General features: G+C 42.7%; 2 protein-coding genes and 1 long non-coding RNA gene across 9 annotated transcripts in view; 1 reads left to right on the plus strand and 2 right to left on the minus strand.

The window, feature by feature from the left end:
* Positions 1-17,008, plus strand: part of PDZK1 (PDZ domain containing 1) — a 78,784-nt gene that overhangs the window by 8,471 nt on the left and 53,305 nt on the right. For 3 of the 7 annotated variants that reach the window (XM_081495128.1, XM_081495140.1, XM_081495143.1), the window contains one exon: positions 12,427-12,582. The exons of the other annotated variants lie outside the window; for them this stretch is intronic. The gene's annotated coding sequence lies outside the window, so the exon portion shown is untranslated. The remainder of the gene's footprint in view (positions 1-12,426; positions 12,583-17,008) is intronic. 7 annotated transcript variants of the gene reach the window in all.
* Positions 900-5,633, minus strand: CD160 (CD160 molecule). The gene is given in 4 exon segments (XM_081495265.1): positions 900-1,017; positions 1,320-1,350; positions 5,335-5,548; positions 5,550-5,633. Coding segments are annotated over 4 exon segments (447 nt in total).
* The window catches only part of LOC145507766 (uncharacterized), a 31,080-nt gene continuing 25,436 nt past the window's right edge, over positions 11,365-17,008 (minus strand). The window contains exon 4 of the long non-coding RNA XR_014055110.1: positions 11,365-11,940. This is a non-coding gene — a long non-coding RNA (uncharacterized LOC145507766). The remainder of the gene's footprint in view (positions 11,941-17,008) is intronic.

A 17,008-nucleotide genomic window follows, 5' to 3' on the forward strand; every position in this document is an offset into this window, starting at 1 on the left:
GATGGAGTTGAGAGAGAAGTTGCTTAGCATGTAGTAGATGATCACTGAGAGCACAGATTTTAGAGTGAGACAGTCCTGTATTAATTCCTGTGTACTGGGTCAGCCTTTTTCCTCTTGATACCTATTTGCTGGTGAGGAAGCAGGGAATATTTACCTGGAAGGGTTGTGTGAGGTTAGAAGCACCTTGTAAAGCCTAGCCCATCGTACAAATTATTTAAACAAATTTATTAAGAGCCTGCTATGTACCTGATACTGGTTTTTTGTTGGGGTAAAAAAGACAAAGTCCTTACCATATTTATAGAGCTTGCATTCTGGTGGCACTTGGAAAGTATTACTTACTGATTTGAGGAAGGCCTCAATAGGCTTGAAATTAAGAATGTCAAGGAGAGGCAAAAACCTCTATCAGTTACCGATTATGCAGACATGAAATGGTAAATCATTGCAAATTCCAGTGTCTTTTTTTACCTAATAGGGAAAACTGATTGACATTGATGCTCAGAGAACTCAACTACAAGTGTTTTATGTACTCAGACTGGCCATCATCCTTTGCTAAAGAGCTGCATTGTTTAAAACCCACCTCCAGACCAAGTCTATTTCTTGCCTTTCTCATCTTCACACTGTAGCCAAACGTCTGTTGCCTCAACTTCTAGCCTTCTGTTCATCCAGTAAGTTGGGGGTGTTTGCTTGCCTCTCCCACAGGCTTTCTATCCTCATAGGTGTGACCTCCTACCCAATGGAAAGTCTGATTCTACCTCCCCTAGTTAGTATGAAGTCACTAGTCCATTTGGACCAGTTTTGCCCTCATACTGATGTTACGTTTTCTTGTGGACAGACAGGGCCTGGAGAGCATTTCACTGTCCCATTCTGGGTTTCCTTTCCACTCTTCTCCTGGAGAGAAATCAAGATGTTAAAGGTATAGCACCCTCATTTCTTGTGGCGCTTAAGGCTCTTCTGAACATACCTTGAAGGGTCACCAGGCTGGTGAACAGGATCATCCAGACTTTTCTTTCAAGAAACCTGAGCTGAGAACACATTTACTGTGGCCAAATGGCCAAACTCAGGGTCTCCTCTGTGTTTCAGTACCATTACTGCAGTTCAGAAGAGAATCAGTGGATCAGGAGAAAGTTTTGAAAATTAATACCTCCTTTTGCATAATCCCAGGACATCTTTTTCATGATCTCCAAGGATACCTCTCAGTATAATTAGTTGCCCACAGAAGTATTTTTTAACATTTGTGGGTGGTGATGATGATGTACTTAAGCAACAGTACATAAATATAGCATGTATGTGTGTCACAGTGGGGATGCAAATCGGCCTACCTTGAAGGAACTCGAAGGGCCAGAGAGACAGCTAAAATAGCTTAGTTACCTTAGATTTGAGTGTCCCCAAATCTCATTTCAAAACCATCTTCTGGAGTGAATCAAGCAGTTTAAGTTAAAATCTTGGGTTTTGTAATAGATCTGGATTTTTATTTACCACTATTTACTAGCTGAGTGAACTTACACAGATTACCTTTGAGCTTGATCTGTCACATGACAAGAATACTGCCTACCTCAAAAGGCCGTGAAGATTAAATGAAATAATATATCACTTAGCACAATGCCTGGCACACAGTAAACACTCAGTAAATGGTAGACATTGTTTATTGGTATTATCTGTTACCTCTTTGGCCTTATTTCACCTTCCAAAAAGAACCTTATTTCCACATTTGGTGAGCATCCACATTTACTGACTGTAGTACTTAAGTATGCTGAGAGGATGAGAAAGGCTTCCTATCTTAAGGAGAACCGTTGCAAGTATTAATAGAAACACTTAAGGGTTATTAGGAGAACACAAATACTGAATTATAAGGACAGTGGCTTCCTTATACTCCCGTTCTGTTCTCCAGGGCTTAGCACTGAACCTGGGGTATGCAATCAGTCTGTTCAGATGAATAAAAGAGGAGTTTCCATTAGGGAGATTAACCAGAGTAGTATTCACATAAGTAGTAGAATGAAATTTCATAGAGCACCTCCAGGGCCAGGCTAAACTAATTCACTGCCGCATGACAGTGAAAAGCCATCAAAACTCTGAATGGTGTGTAGTTTGTACAAATTCACATTTTAGATGTCTGGTGGCAGTATGGATTAGAGGCAGAGATTGTATTTAGAGATGATGGACCATTTATTAGGCAGTAGCTCAGTGCCAGGCCCTGAGGTAGGTGTGGGAGGTTAAATATTGAAAAAGACATGGGCAGATTTGAGATCTGGGGTTTACCACTTAGGAGACTGTACTAGCTGTGAGATGCTGAAGACCTGGAAAACACCTTTGGAAAGAAAGGAGTGAATGTGGGAAAGAATTAGTAGTACTTACTGACTGGATAGGGGAAGAGGAAAAAGGAACCAAGGTTATGACTGTGAATCATGGACAAAAATATGGTCTCAGAGATTTGATTTTGAGTGATGAAATGGTAGGGCATTTAGGAACAAGGAGTCCAGCTGTCAGGGTAGATTTTTTAATTGAAACTTAGGAAAGAGGTTAGAGTTGATTTGTGGGTCAGTTGCAGGGGGTTGCAGGTTTCAGTCATGAGGGTGGATGAGAAATTGGGAGAGAGAGTAGAAAAGATTGAAGGAGTGGGGAGTGAGTCTTGAATGCATTTTCATGTTTGAGAGATGGGAGGAGGAAACAGGCAGAGGAAAGAAAAGAACAGCCAGAAAGGTCGAAAAACCAGAAAACAGTCACAGAAGCCAGTAGAGATGAAAGTTTGATAAGGGAGAGAATGGAAGTGCTGAATGTTAAGCTGATTAGGTCAGATGGGAAGACAAGAGGAAGCTAGGAGGAAAACACATTCCCTTAGGCTGAAGTAGAAAATTTGAATTAACTAGTAACTGTAGGTGATGATGAAAATATTTGTTAAAAGGCTCTGGGATAGGTTTTTATTTGGGGGTGAAGTGTTAGTAAACCAGTCGTGTCTGATTCTTTGTGACCCCATGGACTGTAGCCCACCAGGCTCCTCTCTCCATGGAATTCTCCAGGCAAGGATACTGAAGTGGGTTGCCATTCCCTTCTCCAGCGGATCTTTCCAACCCGGGGATCAAACCCAGGTCTCCTGCATTGTAGGTAGATTCTATTTGGGGGTGGGTAGGTATAATTTCGGAGAAGGCAATGGCATCCCACTCCAGTACTCTTGCCTGGAAAATCCCATGGATGGAGGAGCCTGGTAGTTTGCAGTCCATGGGGTCGCTAAGAGTCAGACACGACTGAGCGACTTCACTTTCACTTTTCACTTTTCATGCATTGGGGAAGAAAATGGCAACCCACTCCAGTATTCTTGCCTGGAGAATCCCAGGGCCGGGGGAGCCTGGTGGGCTGCCGTCTATGGGGTCGCACAGAGCCGGACACGACTGAAGTGACTTAGCAGCAGCAGGTGTAATTTAGATCTATTTTTCTTAAAGTCAAAAAGATACTATGTGAAAGTTCATAAAAAATAATAGTGTCCTTTTATCCCCAGAGACAACCAATATCAACTCTTTGAGATATTTTACCATATTCCTACACAAAGCCCTAAGACTGCCACTTCTTGATGATAAAGTTGAGACATTGTCTACTGACTTTGTGTTAAAGAAAATGAGGGTATAGTTCTCTTAAACCTCTACCCTCTTCTCTGGATCTTTCAAAAATCATTATATCACAGAATTTAGTTTATTTTTACATAGTTCGGATTCTGTAAATGTTGCTTATTACAGAGCCAAATTGTGAGCTACAATTGTGCTTCCTTTTGTGAAATTTAGTGTTTTCCCTGGAGATGATGGTCATCTGAAACAGGCAGAGTTTTCCATATCCATATCTTTAATCCTTTATCAGATCTGTCATAGAACTTCAGAAGGATGATCTGTCAATTCTGTTTTGCCCCCTAGAGATCTTTCTGAGCCCTCTGTCATTTGCTTTCTTCACAACTAATTACCCTTTTGGGCCCTTTTTCATTCTAGAATTTCTTTATCCCCTTCCGCCTACTAGTTTTCTCATTTCCTGGATCCCATTTTATCCGCTGTACTGATTCACCTTCTTGGTTTACTGAAGCACTTTTTTTTTTTTTTGAGTTATTGTGTGTCAAACTGTCTTTATTCTTTCCTCGTGTTTAACTGGTAGTTTGGTTGGGTATAGAATTCTAGCTAGAACATAATTTACAGTTTTGAAGACTTGCTCCCTTGTCTGGGAATAGGAGGAAGTCTCATATAAAGTTGAAGTTGGAGTGACCATATTTAGGCTGTGCTAAAGCCTGGTGACTCAGTGGTAAATAATCTGCCTGCAGTGCAAAAGACGGGAGTTCCATCCCTGGGTTGGGAGTATCCCCTGGAGGAGGGCCTGACAACCCACTCCAGTATTCTTGCTGGGAAAAATCTATGAACAGAGGAGCCTGGCTGGCTATGATCCGTGGGGTCACAAAGAGGAGGACACGACTGAAACGACTGAGCACATGCACACCAAGTAGTAACAAAGCAGGGGAACATACACAAAGGAAATGTGCAGAGATGAGAGGGCTTGCTACCCTAAAGAGACCGAGACAGTAATTGGGGTTCTGTTGGTTTTCTGGTTTCTGATTCCAGAACTCACGAGGGCTTGCTGTACTTATTATTATTCCCCACCCCCCAAATCTATGACAATTTGAGTGGGTTTCTTTTCCTTTGTTTTTTAAATAGATTTTTTTTTTTCTGATGAAAGTTCTTAAGATTTACTCTTTAAAAAAAATTTTTTTTTTTTTTGGTTGTGCTGGGTCTTCGTTGCTGCATGTGGGCTTTCCTTAGCTGTGGTGAGCGGGGCTACTCTTGATTGCGGTGCACAGGATTCTCATTGTTGTGGCTTCTCGTTGCAAAGCACAGGCTCTAGGCACACCGGCTTCAGTAGTTGCAGCACACAGGCTCAGTAGCAGCTTGCAGGTTCTAGATTGTGGGCTCAGTAGTTGATGCCCACATGGACTTAGTTGCTCTGCAGCATGTAGGATCTGCCTGGACCGAGGGTAAAACCCATGTCCCCTGCATTGGCAGGTGGATTCCTAGCCACTGTGCCGCTAGGCAAGTCCAGTTTTCTATTTCTTATGACTAAATGCTCTTCAAGACACCTATCCATTTATAAATTAAAGACAAAATGAGATACGTTTGTATCCATGCTTTGAGGAAAGGCAGCATTTGCCAATGGGAGTGATGGCAAAGGATCTAAGTAATGGGAAGGACTCTTTTTCCAAGGTTACTGCCTATCCAGGACCTGAAATAACTACTTCTGTCTCTAGCTGTTGACCCTGCTTACTATCCCACCTGGTGGCACTGGGATGATATCAGAAGCTCAGCTATGACTCACATAGACAAAAATGGCCCTGAAGGTGGATATCCAGCTTCCGGCTTCTGGCACAACTTTGGTAGGTCTCACTGTCCAATGGAATGGCTTGGTTTACAGTGAATACCAACTGAGATGATATTTCACTAATACAATCTCTCCCAGGATCCTGTTTAAGTCTCAGTTGCTTCAAGCTTGTCTCAGGGGAATAATCTCAAAACTTGTCCTTGCACAAAAAACACTATTCCCATCTCAGTCTCTTCTTTTCTTAAGCCATACAATTGCTTTCCCTCCTGGGAAGTTGAGCTGAGGGTTGCATTCATTCTGGAATAGGAAGGAAAGTGTTAGCCATGGAAGACAGTTATATACATGGTTAACTAAATCCACTCACATAAAAATGTTGAGGCAGAGATGGGGCTGCTCCATAGACACTGAATACCACCCTGTTATAAGAGTAACCTACATACTATACCTATATCTGAGGGAGGTCTGCAATCCCAGTTCATTAATTCTGAAGTGGTTTATATTTTATTTCTGTTCTTCAGCTGGAACTTCTATAGGCCCTTTAACTATTAAAAAGTTCTTTTGTATACATTTATGGTATAGTCCTAGAGACAGGTATTATTTTTCCCATTTTACAGATAAACTGAGGCACAGAGTGGTTAAGTGGTTGCTAAAGTTGACAAATACTGGAGTATCTGGATATTAAACCTGGATTTTATAAATTTATAGTATATAAGAGCCTAAGGGCCAGATTACCAGGCTTTTTTGAGACATATAGCAGAGGCAGATGGGAAGGGCAATAGTATTAGTTCTTAAAAAAAAAGAAACTATATTCTTCACCCTTTCATTAGTGTCAGGAAAAATGGGTCCTTTTTTTCCCCACCAGAAAAAAGAAAATGATGGGTTCCATCCCTCATGAACCCAGGATTCTCCCTGATGACTGTCTCTGCTTTGAGGATCTTTAGATGGGCTGTGCTCACCACGAAGCTAGATGTCCACAGTTGCCAGAAGAATGGGTAGGGCACAGCAGCCTCTCCATCAGCATCTTGCATGTTGTCAGCAGCCCCAGGAATAGCAGATGTTGGCTCTGCTGGTGTCCTTGGCCTCACTTTTCCTGAAAGCACAAGGGGATCTCCTACACAAGGCCTGACAGAGATCCAAGATCATCTCCCTGCTTCTGGCAGCAACCTCGCTTGTTTAGTCTGATGGAGGTTTCCTAAACCCCACCTTGTACATGCATTATTTTGCTAATGATGAATCTCTAGAAATGGCATTGCTAGTCAAAGGGTATATGCATTTGCAATTTTGAGAAAGTTGCCATATTGTCCTCCACAGAGGTTGCACCAGCATACCTTTCCACCAGCAACATATGAAATGCTTCCTCATACCCATGCCAACAACATGATGATAATTTGAGAAGTGAAAAAATGGTCTTCATACAGTTTTAATTTACAGTTATCATGACCTAGGTTAAGCACATTTTATATGTTCAAGAGACATTTGTTTATCCCTTTCTGTGAAATTGCTCATCTCCTATAGGGTTGATGTCCTTGGTCCACCCATGTTGCTGTAAATGGCATGATTTCATCCTTTCTAATGCCTGAATAACATTCCATTGTGTATACATATGACGACATCTTTATCCATTCCTCTGTTGATGGACATCTAGGTTGCTTCCAGTGACATTGATTTTATTTCATCCAAGAGCATGATATTCCTTACCATTTTTAAAAGTCTTGTGTTTTGATATGTGTGTCTCTCAGCCATGTTTAGAAGTTTTTAAAATAAAGGTCTTGTCCATTTCTTATTTCTTAGTATTTTATATTTTATGTCACTATTGAAAATATTATCTTTTTCCCATTGTATCCTTTATGTTTGTCATTTTAATTTTGTTACCATTCCTTATATCTTTTATCTCTTCAGTGTTTTGCACACCTGAAAGACTATTGATGATTATGTATTAATTTCATATCCAGTTACTGTCTCTTACTCAGTTCTACAGTTGTTTTGAATCATTTTTCAGTTGATTCTCTTGGATTTTCTAGTCATATAATCATCTTATTTGTAAACAGTGATAGTTACTTCATTTTCTTTTTTATATTTCTGATTTCTTTTTCCTGTCTAATTGTGTTGGCTAATATCTTCAGAAAATATTAAATAATAGTGGTGATAATGAGTCCTGTCTTTTTCCTTAGTTTAATGAGGGATTCTTCAGTTTCCTTATTAAGCATTGTGCTAGCTATTTTATTATGTTAAGGAATATATGTTTATTTCTATTTTATTGAATTTTTAAGATATCAAGAATAAATATTGAATGCTTTATTAATTGCCTTTAACCATCAAAAAAAGTTCATTTGTACCATTTTTATTTTTAGATTCCACATACAAGTGATATCATATGGTATTTGTCTTTCTCTGTGTTGACTTAAAAAAAATACACAGTTTTGAGAGTTGTGAGTTTATTTTATTTGGGGCAAAATGAGGACTGCAACCCAGGAAATTGCACCTCAGATAGCTCTGAGAACTACTGTAAAGAGGCAGGGGGGGAAGAGGCAGGGAAAATAAGTTATTTTGGTGAAGAGAATACATGCAATCAAGCACATGTTTTTCTGGAAGATTTCTGCTTGTCTTGTGAAGCTTTCTGCTAGTCATGAAGAATAGCTGTCACCATGAAGGATTTTAGTGCTTTCCTAGATCTGAGGAGATACAAGAATTGGACTCATAAAATCAACTCCTGAAAATATCTTACTATCTGTTAAATAGTTGGGAAGACCAGTTTTTCCTTGAGTCTACAGTGTCTCATTTCTGCTCTCCTCCATGAACCCCTTTCAGGGGAGTTATTGAAAATCAGCAGCTGCAGCAGCACATGATTTAATCCTTGTAGAGGTAGATGGCAAGTACCAAAATTTCTGAGTAATATTTCATTGTAAATATGTACCACCTCTATCCACTCCTCTGTCAGTGGACATTTAAGTTGCTTCCATGTCTTGGGTTTTGCAAATAGTGCTGCCATGAACATTGAGTTGCATGTGTCTTTTTGAAGTATGTGTTTCTCCAGATACATGCCTGGGAGTGGGATTACTGGATCATGTGATAGTTCAGTATTTAATGTTTTAAGGACTTTTCATACTGTTCATAACAATTGTACCAATTTATATTCCCACCAACAGTGTAGGAGGGTTCCCTTTACCGCACACCCTCTCCAGCACTTATTTTTGTAGATTTTTTTTCATGATGGCCATTCTGACTGGTGTGGGTGATACCTCATTGTGGTTTTGATTTGCATTTCTCTACTAATTAGTAACATTGATCATCTTTTCATGTGCCTCTTTTCATGGCCATCTGTATGTCTTCCTTGGAGGAATGTCTATTTAGATTTTCCATCCATTCTTTGATTGGGTGTTTTGTTTGTTTTTTATATTGAGCTATGTGAGTTTGTATATTTTGGAGATGAATCCCTTGTCAGTCACATCATTTAAAAAAATATTTTCTTTCATTCTGTACGTTGTCTTTTCATTTTGTTTATGGTTTCCTGATTTCAACTCTTAATGACGGTTTCCTTGGCTTGTCTCAGGTCCTCCCCTGAACTTTATTTCCTCATTTGTAAGTGAGGAGGCTGCTTACTTCTAAATATTGAAAAAAAAACACAGATTTGAACCTGGCTTTCTCCGCAGTTGAAAGATAACAGTGACTCCATGTAGTGGACGTTTGTCATTCTTCTGGCTACTCAGTAGTATCTTTTGATGGAACCAGCTGCATCCTCCTTTCTCCCCTTATTGTCTCCCTGTGAGAGTGTTGGTAGAAGGCAGAGCCCTGATTTCCTTCCAGGAGCCCAAAAGACCAGATACACCTTCTTCCCATCCTCTGAAAGACGGAATTGGACTAATAGGATGTTCCCATCAGGCCTTTGACTCTTGAGGGTATGCCGCAAAAATGAAGTGACCGTGGAATAATACTCACTGGTGAGATTTCTTCAAAGTCTAGTACCTGCTCACTGTCCTACCCTTACCATGATGTCATAGCCAAGTTCAGTTCAGTCACTCAGTCATATCTGACTCTTGGCGACCCCACGGACTGCAGCACACCAGGCCTCCCTGTCCATCACCAACTTCCGGAGTTTACCCAAACTCATGTCCATTGAGTCGGTGATGCCATCCAACCGTCTCATCCTCTGTTGTCCCCTTCAATATCCCAAAGCTATTTTACAGCTGCATATTTCTGTCCATGATGTTTACTTCTCCAGAGATACTTTTCCTTTCTTTCTTTGCCTGTAAACTCTTTTTTTAAAATATAAATTTATTTATTTTAATTGGAGGCTAATTACTTTACAATATTATAGTGGTTTTGCCATACATTGACATGAATCCACCATGGGTGTACATGTGTTCCCCATCCTGAACCCCCCTCCCACCTCCCTACCCATCCCATCCCTCTGGGTCATCCCAGTGCACCAGCCCCGAGCACCCTGTCTCATGCATGAAACCTGGACTGGTGATTTGTTTCACGTATGATAATATACATGTTTCAATGCCATTCTTCCAAATAATCCCACCCTCGCCCTCTCCCACAGAGTCCAAAAGACTGTTCTATACATCTATGTCTCTTTTGCTGTCTCGTGCCTGTAAACTCTTAATTATCCTTTAAATTTCAGCTCATGACCCTATGGGGATGGGGAACACACTAAAATAAAAAACTAGTTGAATAAAAGGAAAAAGAAAGTAAAAATTAAGAATAAAAATAATCATAAATATCAAAGGAATTAAAAATTATAAAGGGTATTTTTCTAGCATTCTGTGTTGACAAGTTAGAAAAACAAATTTCTATAAAATACAAATAACCAAATCTGAGTCAAAAAGAGGGGAAAAACCTAAAAGGCCAAATAACCGTGGGAAAAATTGAGAATATTATTTGGTACTATCTTTTCAGAAAGCACTACTCTGGATTCTGATGCTATTCAAATTGGCAGCATAGAAGAAGGAAGAAATCTCATTTCTTTTTATTAATACCTTCCTTGGTGGCTCAGATGGTAAAGAATCCACCTGTAATGCAGGAGACCTGGGTTTGATTCCTGGGTGGGGAATATCCCCTGGAGAAGGAAATGGCAACCCATTCTAGTATTCTTACTGGGCAGATTCCATGGACAGAGGAGCCTGGCAGGCTACAGTCCATGGGATTGCAAAGAGCTGGACACAATTGAGTGACTAACACTTTGACTTTTCACTTTCTAATCCTAAAAGAAAGCATAGAAAGGTCTACAGACCAGTCTCACTTACTCATGTGAAAGTACTAAATATTCACCTGGAAATACAAAAGAAAAAAATAACCAATTCAGCAGGATATTAAAAATGTAATGTTGTTAGTCATTCAGTTATGACTCTTGGGGACCCTATGGACTATAGCCCGCCAGGCTCCTCTGTCCATGGAATTCTCCAGGCAAGAATATTGGAGTGGGTAGCCATTCCCTTCTTGAGGGGATCTTCCTGAACCCAGGGATCAAAGCTGGGCCCGCCTTGCAGGCAGATTCTTTACTACTGAGCCACCAAGGAAGCCCGTTGTGTCTCACTACCAAGCATTATCTGACTGGAAAAGAAAAAGAGGACTGCAGTGATTCTTCCCACCAAAGGATGTGGTTAAGTCCAGCAGCTTGTGTCCAACTCTTGATCCCAAAATTTACTTGTGTGACAAGTAAGTTTCTTAGGCTCCTGGGACAGGCATTACACTAAGTCCTTAGTAAATGAATACCTTTGACAAACCTGAACACCTATGATGTGTCAGGCAACCTAGGACACAGAAAGAACTAAAACTCAGAGACAGACTATTTTAGTGGTTAAATGCAGCCTGTAGAATCAGGACAGGTTTGTGATCTAGCTTGGACAATTAGCTGTATAATGTTGGGCAAGTTTTTAACCTTTCTGAAAATCAGTTTATTGATCTATAAAATGGTGGTGATAATATTCTCTTCCCAGGTTTGTTTTGTGGGTTAAACAAAGCAACCTGTGTAAACTACATATTATAGCACCTGGCATAGAGTAAGGGCTCAAAAACTGTTAACCATGATTATGTTTTTAATGGTTCCCCACATTTGAGACAATTTACAGTGTCTTAAGCACATACACATACATGACTGTGTTTAGTTCTTTTTTGTTAACTTTACATTTAAAAATTTTTTAAATTTTTGGCTGCGCTGGGTCTTCATTGCTCTATGAGGGCTTTCTCTAGTTGTGATGTGTGGGCTTCTCATTGTGGTGGCTTCTCTTGTTGCTGAGCACTGGCTCTAGGGTGTACAGGCTTTGGTAGTTGTGGTGAAGGGGCTTAGTTGCTCCGCAGCCTGTGGAATCTTCTTGAACCAGGAGTTGAACCCATGGCCCATGCATTGGCAGGTGGATTCTTAAACTCTTAGACCACCAAGGAAGTCCTGTGTTTGGTTCTTATCAAACCCTGAGGTATTATGGTTATTTAAACATTTGTCATTTGAGCTAAAGCACATGGAGGCTTAGGCATTGTGACCACTTTAAAATCACAGCTTCTAAGTAGGCGAGCAAGGATTCTAACTCCTAAGTTATGAGGTCTTTCTCTTGGAATTTTCTTTGCCTCTTTTCTTCCACCCATCCTGCCATTCAGGAACAGCTGCAACAGAAGGGACTCTGATAACAATAATAAAGTTGTAAAGTGTATCAAGGAATAGGGAAGGAGAAATTTTAGATGAGGTATCTGGAAAGGCTTCAAGGTGACAGTGGAATTAGGCCTTGATAGATGTTTGCTGGTGCCTTATGGGTACAGTGGTGAGTGGACTGGGGGAGATTTGGCTTCCAGACCTGGCTCTGCACTGGGCTTTCCTGGTGGCTCAGTGGTAAAGAACCTGCCTGCCAATGCAGGAGACACAGGTTCGATACCTGGTTTGGGAAGATCCCCTGGAGAAGAAAATGGCAACCTACTGCAGTATTCTTGCCTGGGACAGGGAGAATACTGTCCCCTCCCCTCCCACGGACAGGGGAGCCTGGGAGGCTACCCTCCATGAGGTCACAAAAGAGTCCGACAGGACTTAACGAATAAACAACCTGGCTCTGCACTAGCTAGCTGTGAGATACTGAGAAGGTCATATCCCTTTTCCAGGCACGTTTCCTAAGGGACTGGTGCAGCGGGACAGGAGGGGGCAGTGTAGGGACTGCTTCCAAGAAGAGAGCGGCAGACAAGTCTGGCAGGCTTGCAGGAGCTGATACAAGAGTCGTCGGGCGTCGTGGTGCCTAGGGCCGAGCTGGAGCAGAACGTGTAAGTCTGTCATGGGCAGTTATGGAGGGTTGTGGGTACGCAGGGTCCGTGGGACAAGGATGCTCTTGGAGTAAGTCACCTTGGTGCCTGTGAGCATCCTGGTGTGATGCAGGCAGAACCCTGCTGGTTCTGCACTCTGACCGCTAGAGGGCGCTGCCTTCCGGTTGAAGCCTTCCTGAGCCTAGGCTTTGGCCCCCTGAGCCGGGCACGGGGTAGAGCTTGCGGGTTCACCCAGGAAAACCTAAACTAGAGGCAGAGGTCTAGGGTAGGAATATGCAATTCCGGGCCTCATGGGTCCTGGGGTCACAGCCTGTACTAGAGTTGCAGCTGGCACTAAATAGCAGGAAAAGGGGTGGGGCGGGAAGTGTGGGGACATTCTGGGTCCACCACGTGTGTGGGGACAAGTCTTATCTCCCTCATAAAACAGAGCAGAGCGGGCAAGGACGTGGATGCTGACTAGGTTGGCACCAGACTGGCACTCTCGGCCTTTTCCTGGGGTTTCCTGAACTCCCTTGGCTGCCTAGGGCCTGTGGACTCTCCGTATGGAGTGACCTCAGCCACAGCAAGCAGGGCATGGACTCCTTTCCCTGACCTTTTCAAGTGGGAGACGGCTGAGTCCTGGATTCAGATGCAAGCTTCCTGTGGTGGAAGGCACGTTCCTAAATCAGGCTCACATTCCTCTTGTGTTTCAAGCTGCCTCATGGGAATGTGATGATTAAATGGCACATGAAGCTGTACCCAAGGTTTTCTGGGATATGTGGACTGTTATTGGTGGGGTCAAGATTGTAAGGCAGAGGCTCCATTCTCTCCTCTACCAAAGCCCAGACCTAGCCTCTCAGAGGAGCTGGAAGGTTAGCAATCCACTTCACAAACACCTCTGTTTGCAGATCTCCCACAACATTGAAAAAAATGCTTGAGGCCCAGCCAGAGACAGGATTTCATCAGTCACCACAACTTCCTTAGAGTAGAGGCAGATTTATAAGTCAGCTGAAATTCAGTCAGGAGACCCTTGGATCACTTGTCTGCTTTCTCAGGCCTCCCACTCTGACCCCTCTCAACACACTAGAGCAGGGCTTCTCAACCTTAACATAAATGTGCTGAACACTTCTGTTGCCTGGTGAAGCCTGTGGATCTTCTTTTCAAAATAACGTTTAAAAATTCATAAAATAAAGTATATAGAATAACAAAGGAAACACATTATATAAAAACAGTTGTCCAAACATTAGAAGAATGTGTGATAGAGTGGTGTATGGGCTTCTTTAGAAGTAGCATCAGTCTAAATAAACAATTGTAATTTCACAGAAGTGATGAGCATATATGACATATTAAAAAATCTGTGACAACTCTAAAGAGATTTGTAAATAACTATAATTTCTATTGATGGCGAATTCTAATGTGGTTTGTTGCCTACATTCATAATGGAAGCAAATGCTAACTTTCAACTAGAGACTGGTGAAGATAAAGATGTAATGTTTCTCCCTAATTCACGATCCCATCAGTCAATCCATCGACTCCCCATTTAAGAGGTCCTGTATGACAGGCTCCTTATTTTGCCTGTGGGGAAACTGAGGCAACCAGGTCTCCTGATTCCTGGGTGAAGGGTCTTCCCACTAAGTGCATAACTCTGGAACTTGGGGAGAACTATCTCCAAACCAGTATCTTCACCCTGGAATTTCCAGGTTTACTCTGCCAGAAACATGCGAGTGGCCAAAGCCTCCCTTGTTTGCATAACCCCCAGAGCCTACATCTGGGATGTAAGCTCCCCTCAACGCACCTCACAGGGCCAGCTCCAAGCTCCATGGAGCCTAGTGTCTTTTCCCAGGCCAGGCTTGGGATCCAGAGGAGAATTGATTCAAGTCTTGGTAACTTTCCTCTGCTAACTATCTCCTTTTTATTGATAAGAATGACCCTTTGTCATTCATTCCTCAAGACTGAACAGAAGAAAGGAGCCTGGAGGGCTTAGAACTGCATAAGCAATTTAGGCTTTGTCAGGTACAGTTACTTCAAGGAGTTCACCTGGCTTTCCCTCCCATGAAAACACAGTGTGGTTCTTTCCCATTTGAGGAAATTGTCAGGACAGGATGTACCCCTGAATGCCTCCTGGAGAAGACTGAGCACACTGGCTTCGTGGGCGTGAGGAACACTTCTCTTCCCCGGCTCTTGAGAGCAAAGAACATTTCAAGACATGGGGCTTCCCAGGGACCTCACTGGAAGCCTGTCCTTGCCTGACCAGTCCTGTCGACTGTCCCATCCCCGCTCCCAGGCCTCAGGTCCCCAATGGGCCTCTTTACCTTAGGACAGAAGTTCTTTCCTGCTCTCAGGCTGGGGGCTCTGGTGAAAGCTCTTTGAATGAGCTCTTGGCCCTCAACTTGCTCTTCATTTTTGTTGAAACCCCATCCCCCTCTTCTGTCATTGCTGGTGCCCTCATTACTGGTATATATGGTCTTTTAACGCCAGAGAATGAGTTCTTTATTAGCAGTCACAGGTCTTCCTGCTTTTCTCCTCCTCCTCCACCCCCACTGTGAAATCTTTTCTTCTCTGTCTCCTCTACCTCCTTCTCTACCACTTTCTCTTTTTCTTGTCTTTTTTTTTTTTTTTTTTTGCGTGTGTTAGAAGTAGACTAAGGTGCTGAGAAAAACCACTCTTTGTTTTCTTCACCTTGAGGGACAAAGATTTTTCACTTGGTAGCTCACTATAAGGATAAGACTGAAATTAGACTATCTTAATATCTTGAAGATATAAGGACAGAATGTGCCCTCAAGTATAAAGTAAGGTGCCTAGTCTTTTCTTGAGAGAAGACTTGGCTTAGGAGTAGGACACCAAGGTCCTGATAAAGACGTTGGGATCTGGGGTCAGTCTCCTCTGGGAAGGCCCTTACCAGGTTATTGTTTCTTCTCCCACAGCTGTGAAGGTGCCAACAATTGATTCATGGGTGCATCCTGACCCAGACTAAGTGATAGCATTTTTATGTCTTGATTCTCTATGCTTTTACTTTTAACTTTCCAGATGGGCCTGTTCATCTATGTGGGCCTGCTTCTGCTGACTCCAAAAATCCTGAGTCTGCCTTTTGACTCTCTAGACAATGCCTTCCTGTCCTGGGCTCATTCCTAAGTCACATTCCACAATCAATCTAATTACTGGGTCTTGGCTCTTGGTAAAGAAATCACCTGCAATGTGGGAGACGTGGGTCCGATCCCTGGGTTGGGAAGATCCTCTAGAGGAGGGCATGGCAACCCACTCCAGTATTCTTGCCTGGAGAATTCCATGGACAGAGGAGCCTGGTGGGCTACAGTCCATAGGATTGCAAAGAGTCCAACATGACTGAGCGACTAAGCACAGCACAGGACAGAGAACAGAGCTGCTTCAGGATGAAGGGGAAAATGGGCCAGGAGTGATGCAGGGAGGCTGGGGGAGCAAGGGAGATGAAGGGTGATGGCAGTCCAAATGGTCCTATACGTAGAGGTGAGGGGGTGGATGACTGACCTTATTTCTTCACTCGTGACCCCCTCACCCATTTCTATTCTGTTGTTCCTCCTTGGTTGTTGATGGCTGGGGAGATTGCAACGATTATTCCTAAACTCTAGATTGTATACTTTGGTAGAAAGAGCATTGGTCAGAGAATGAGAAACTCTGGGCTCTAACCTCTGCAAGGCTGGGCCAGGCCCTGTACCAGAGGGGACCCAGCACAACAGGAAGTCCTCTGGTTCTGTAGCAAACTCTACCATGATTGCCAACCAGTGCTGGGCTACCCAGGAGCCCTAATTGGGTTGGGGGAAGTGTTTCATGACTAGAGTTCCTCTCCACTTGTGTGGACAGGGAATTCCTGTTTTGTAGTACTCTGTGCCCCACCCCCAAATCGTAACAGGACTTCTGGAGTTTGAGGTCCTTTCAATGGACAAGGAAACCATTGTCTGGGTGTTGTCAGGTGAGACATGTATCAGGAACATCTTGTTATTCCATCGAAGTATTCAGCTTTCAGTATTCAGAATGAGTCAATTCCAGGAGGCTGCAGTATAGAAACCCTTGTTGAGAAGGGGGGGGTCTTTCATCCCCTTTCCGTGTCTCTCAGCAGCATCCTGGCCACAAGGCCAATTCACCACGGCCCACAGGACACCTGGCCCTGCTGACATAAACTCTTAAATTGGACCTGGTATCCAGTAACCCAGTATCCTTCTTTGCTGTCCATACAACAGTGGTCAAATTTATGACCTCCTTGTTCCCTAAAAAGATTTGTCCATGCTTGTCTCTGTGGGGTACTTAGAAGGTTGGCTGTGAGGGCATTCAGCCTTTCTCATCATCCAGGGATTATATAACAAAGATTGTTATGAACATGAAGAGGAGTTGAATATAACAGGGCTGTAGATTTGTGAGGGTGGGGCCCCCTGAGCCCCAACAGCATAGATATGTATTCACACTGGTTACTGCA

The sequence above is a fragment of the Giraffa tippelskirchi genome, chromosome 5 (assembly GCF_054371585.1).
Source record: "Giraffa tippelskirchi isolate mGirTip1 chromosome 5, T2T-mGirTip1v1.2.pri, whole genome shotgun sequence".
NCBI lineage: Eukaryota > Metazoa > Chordata > Mammalia > Artiodactyla > Giraffidae > Giraffa > Giraffa tippelskirchi.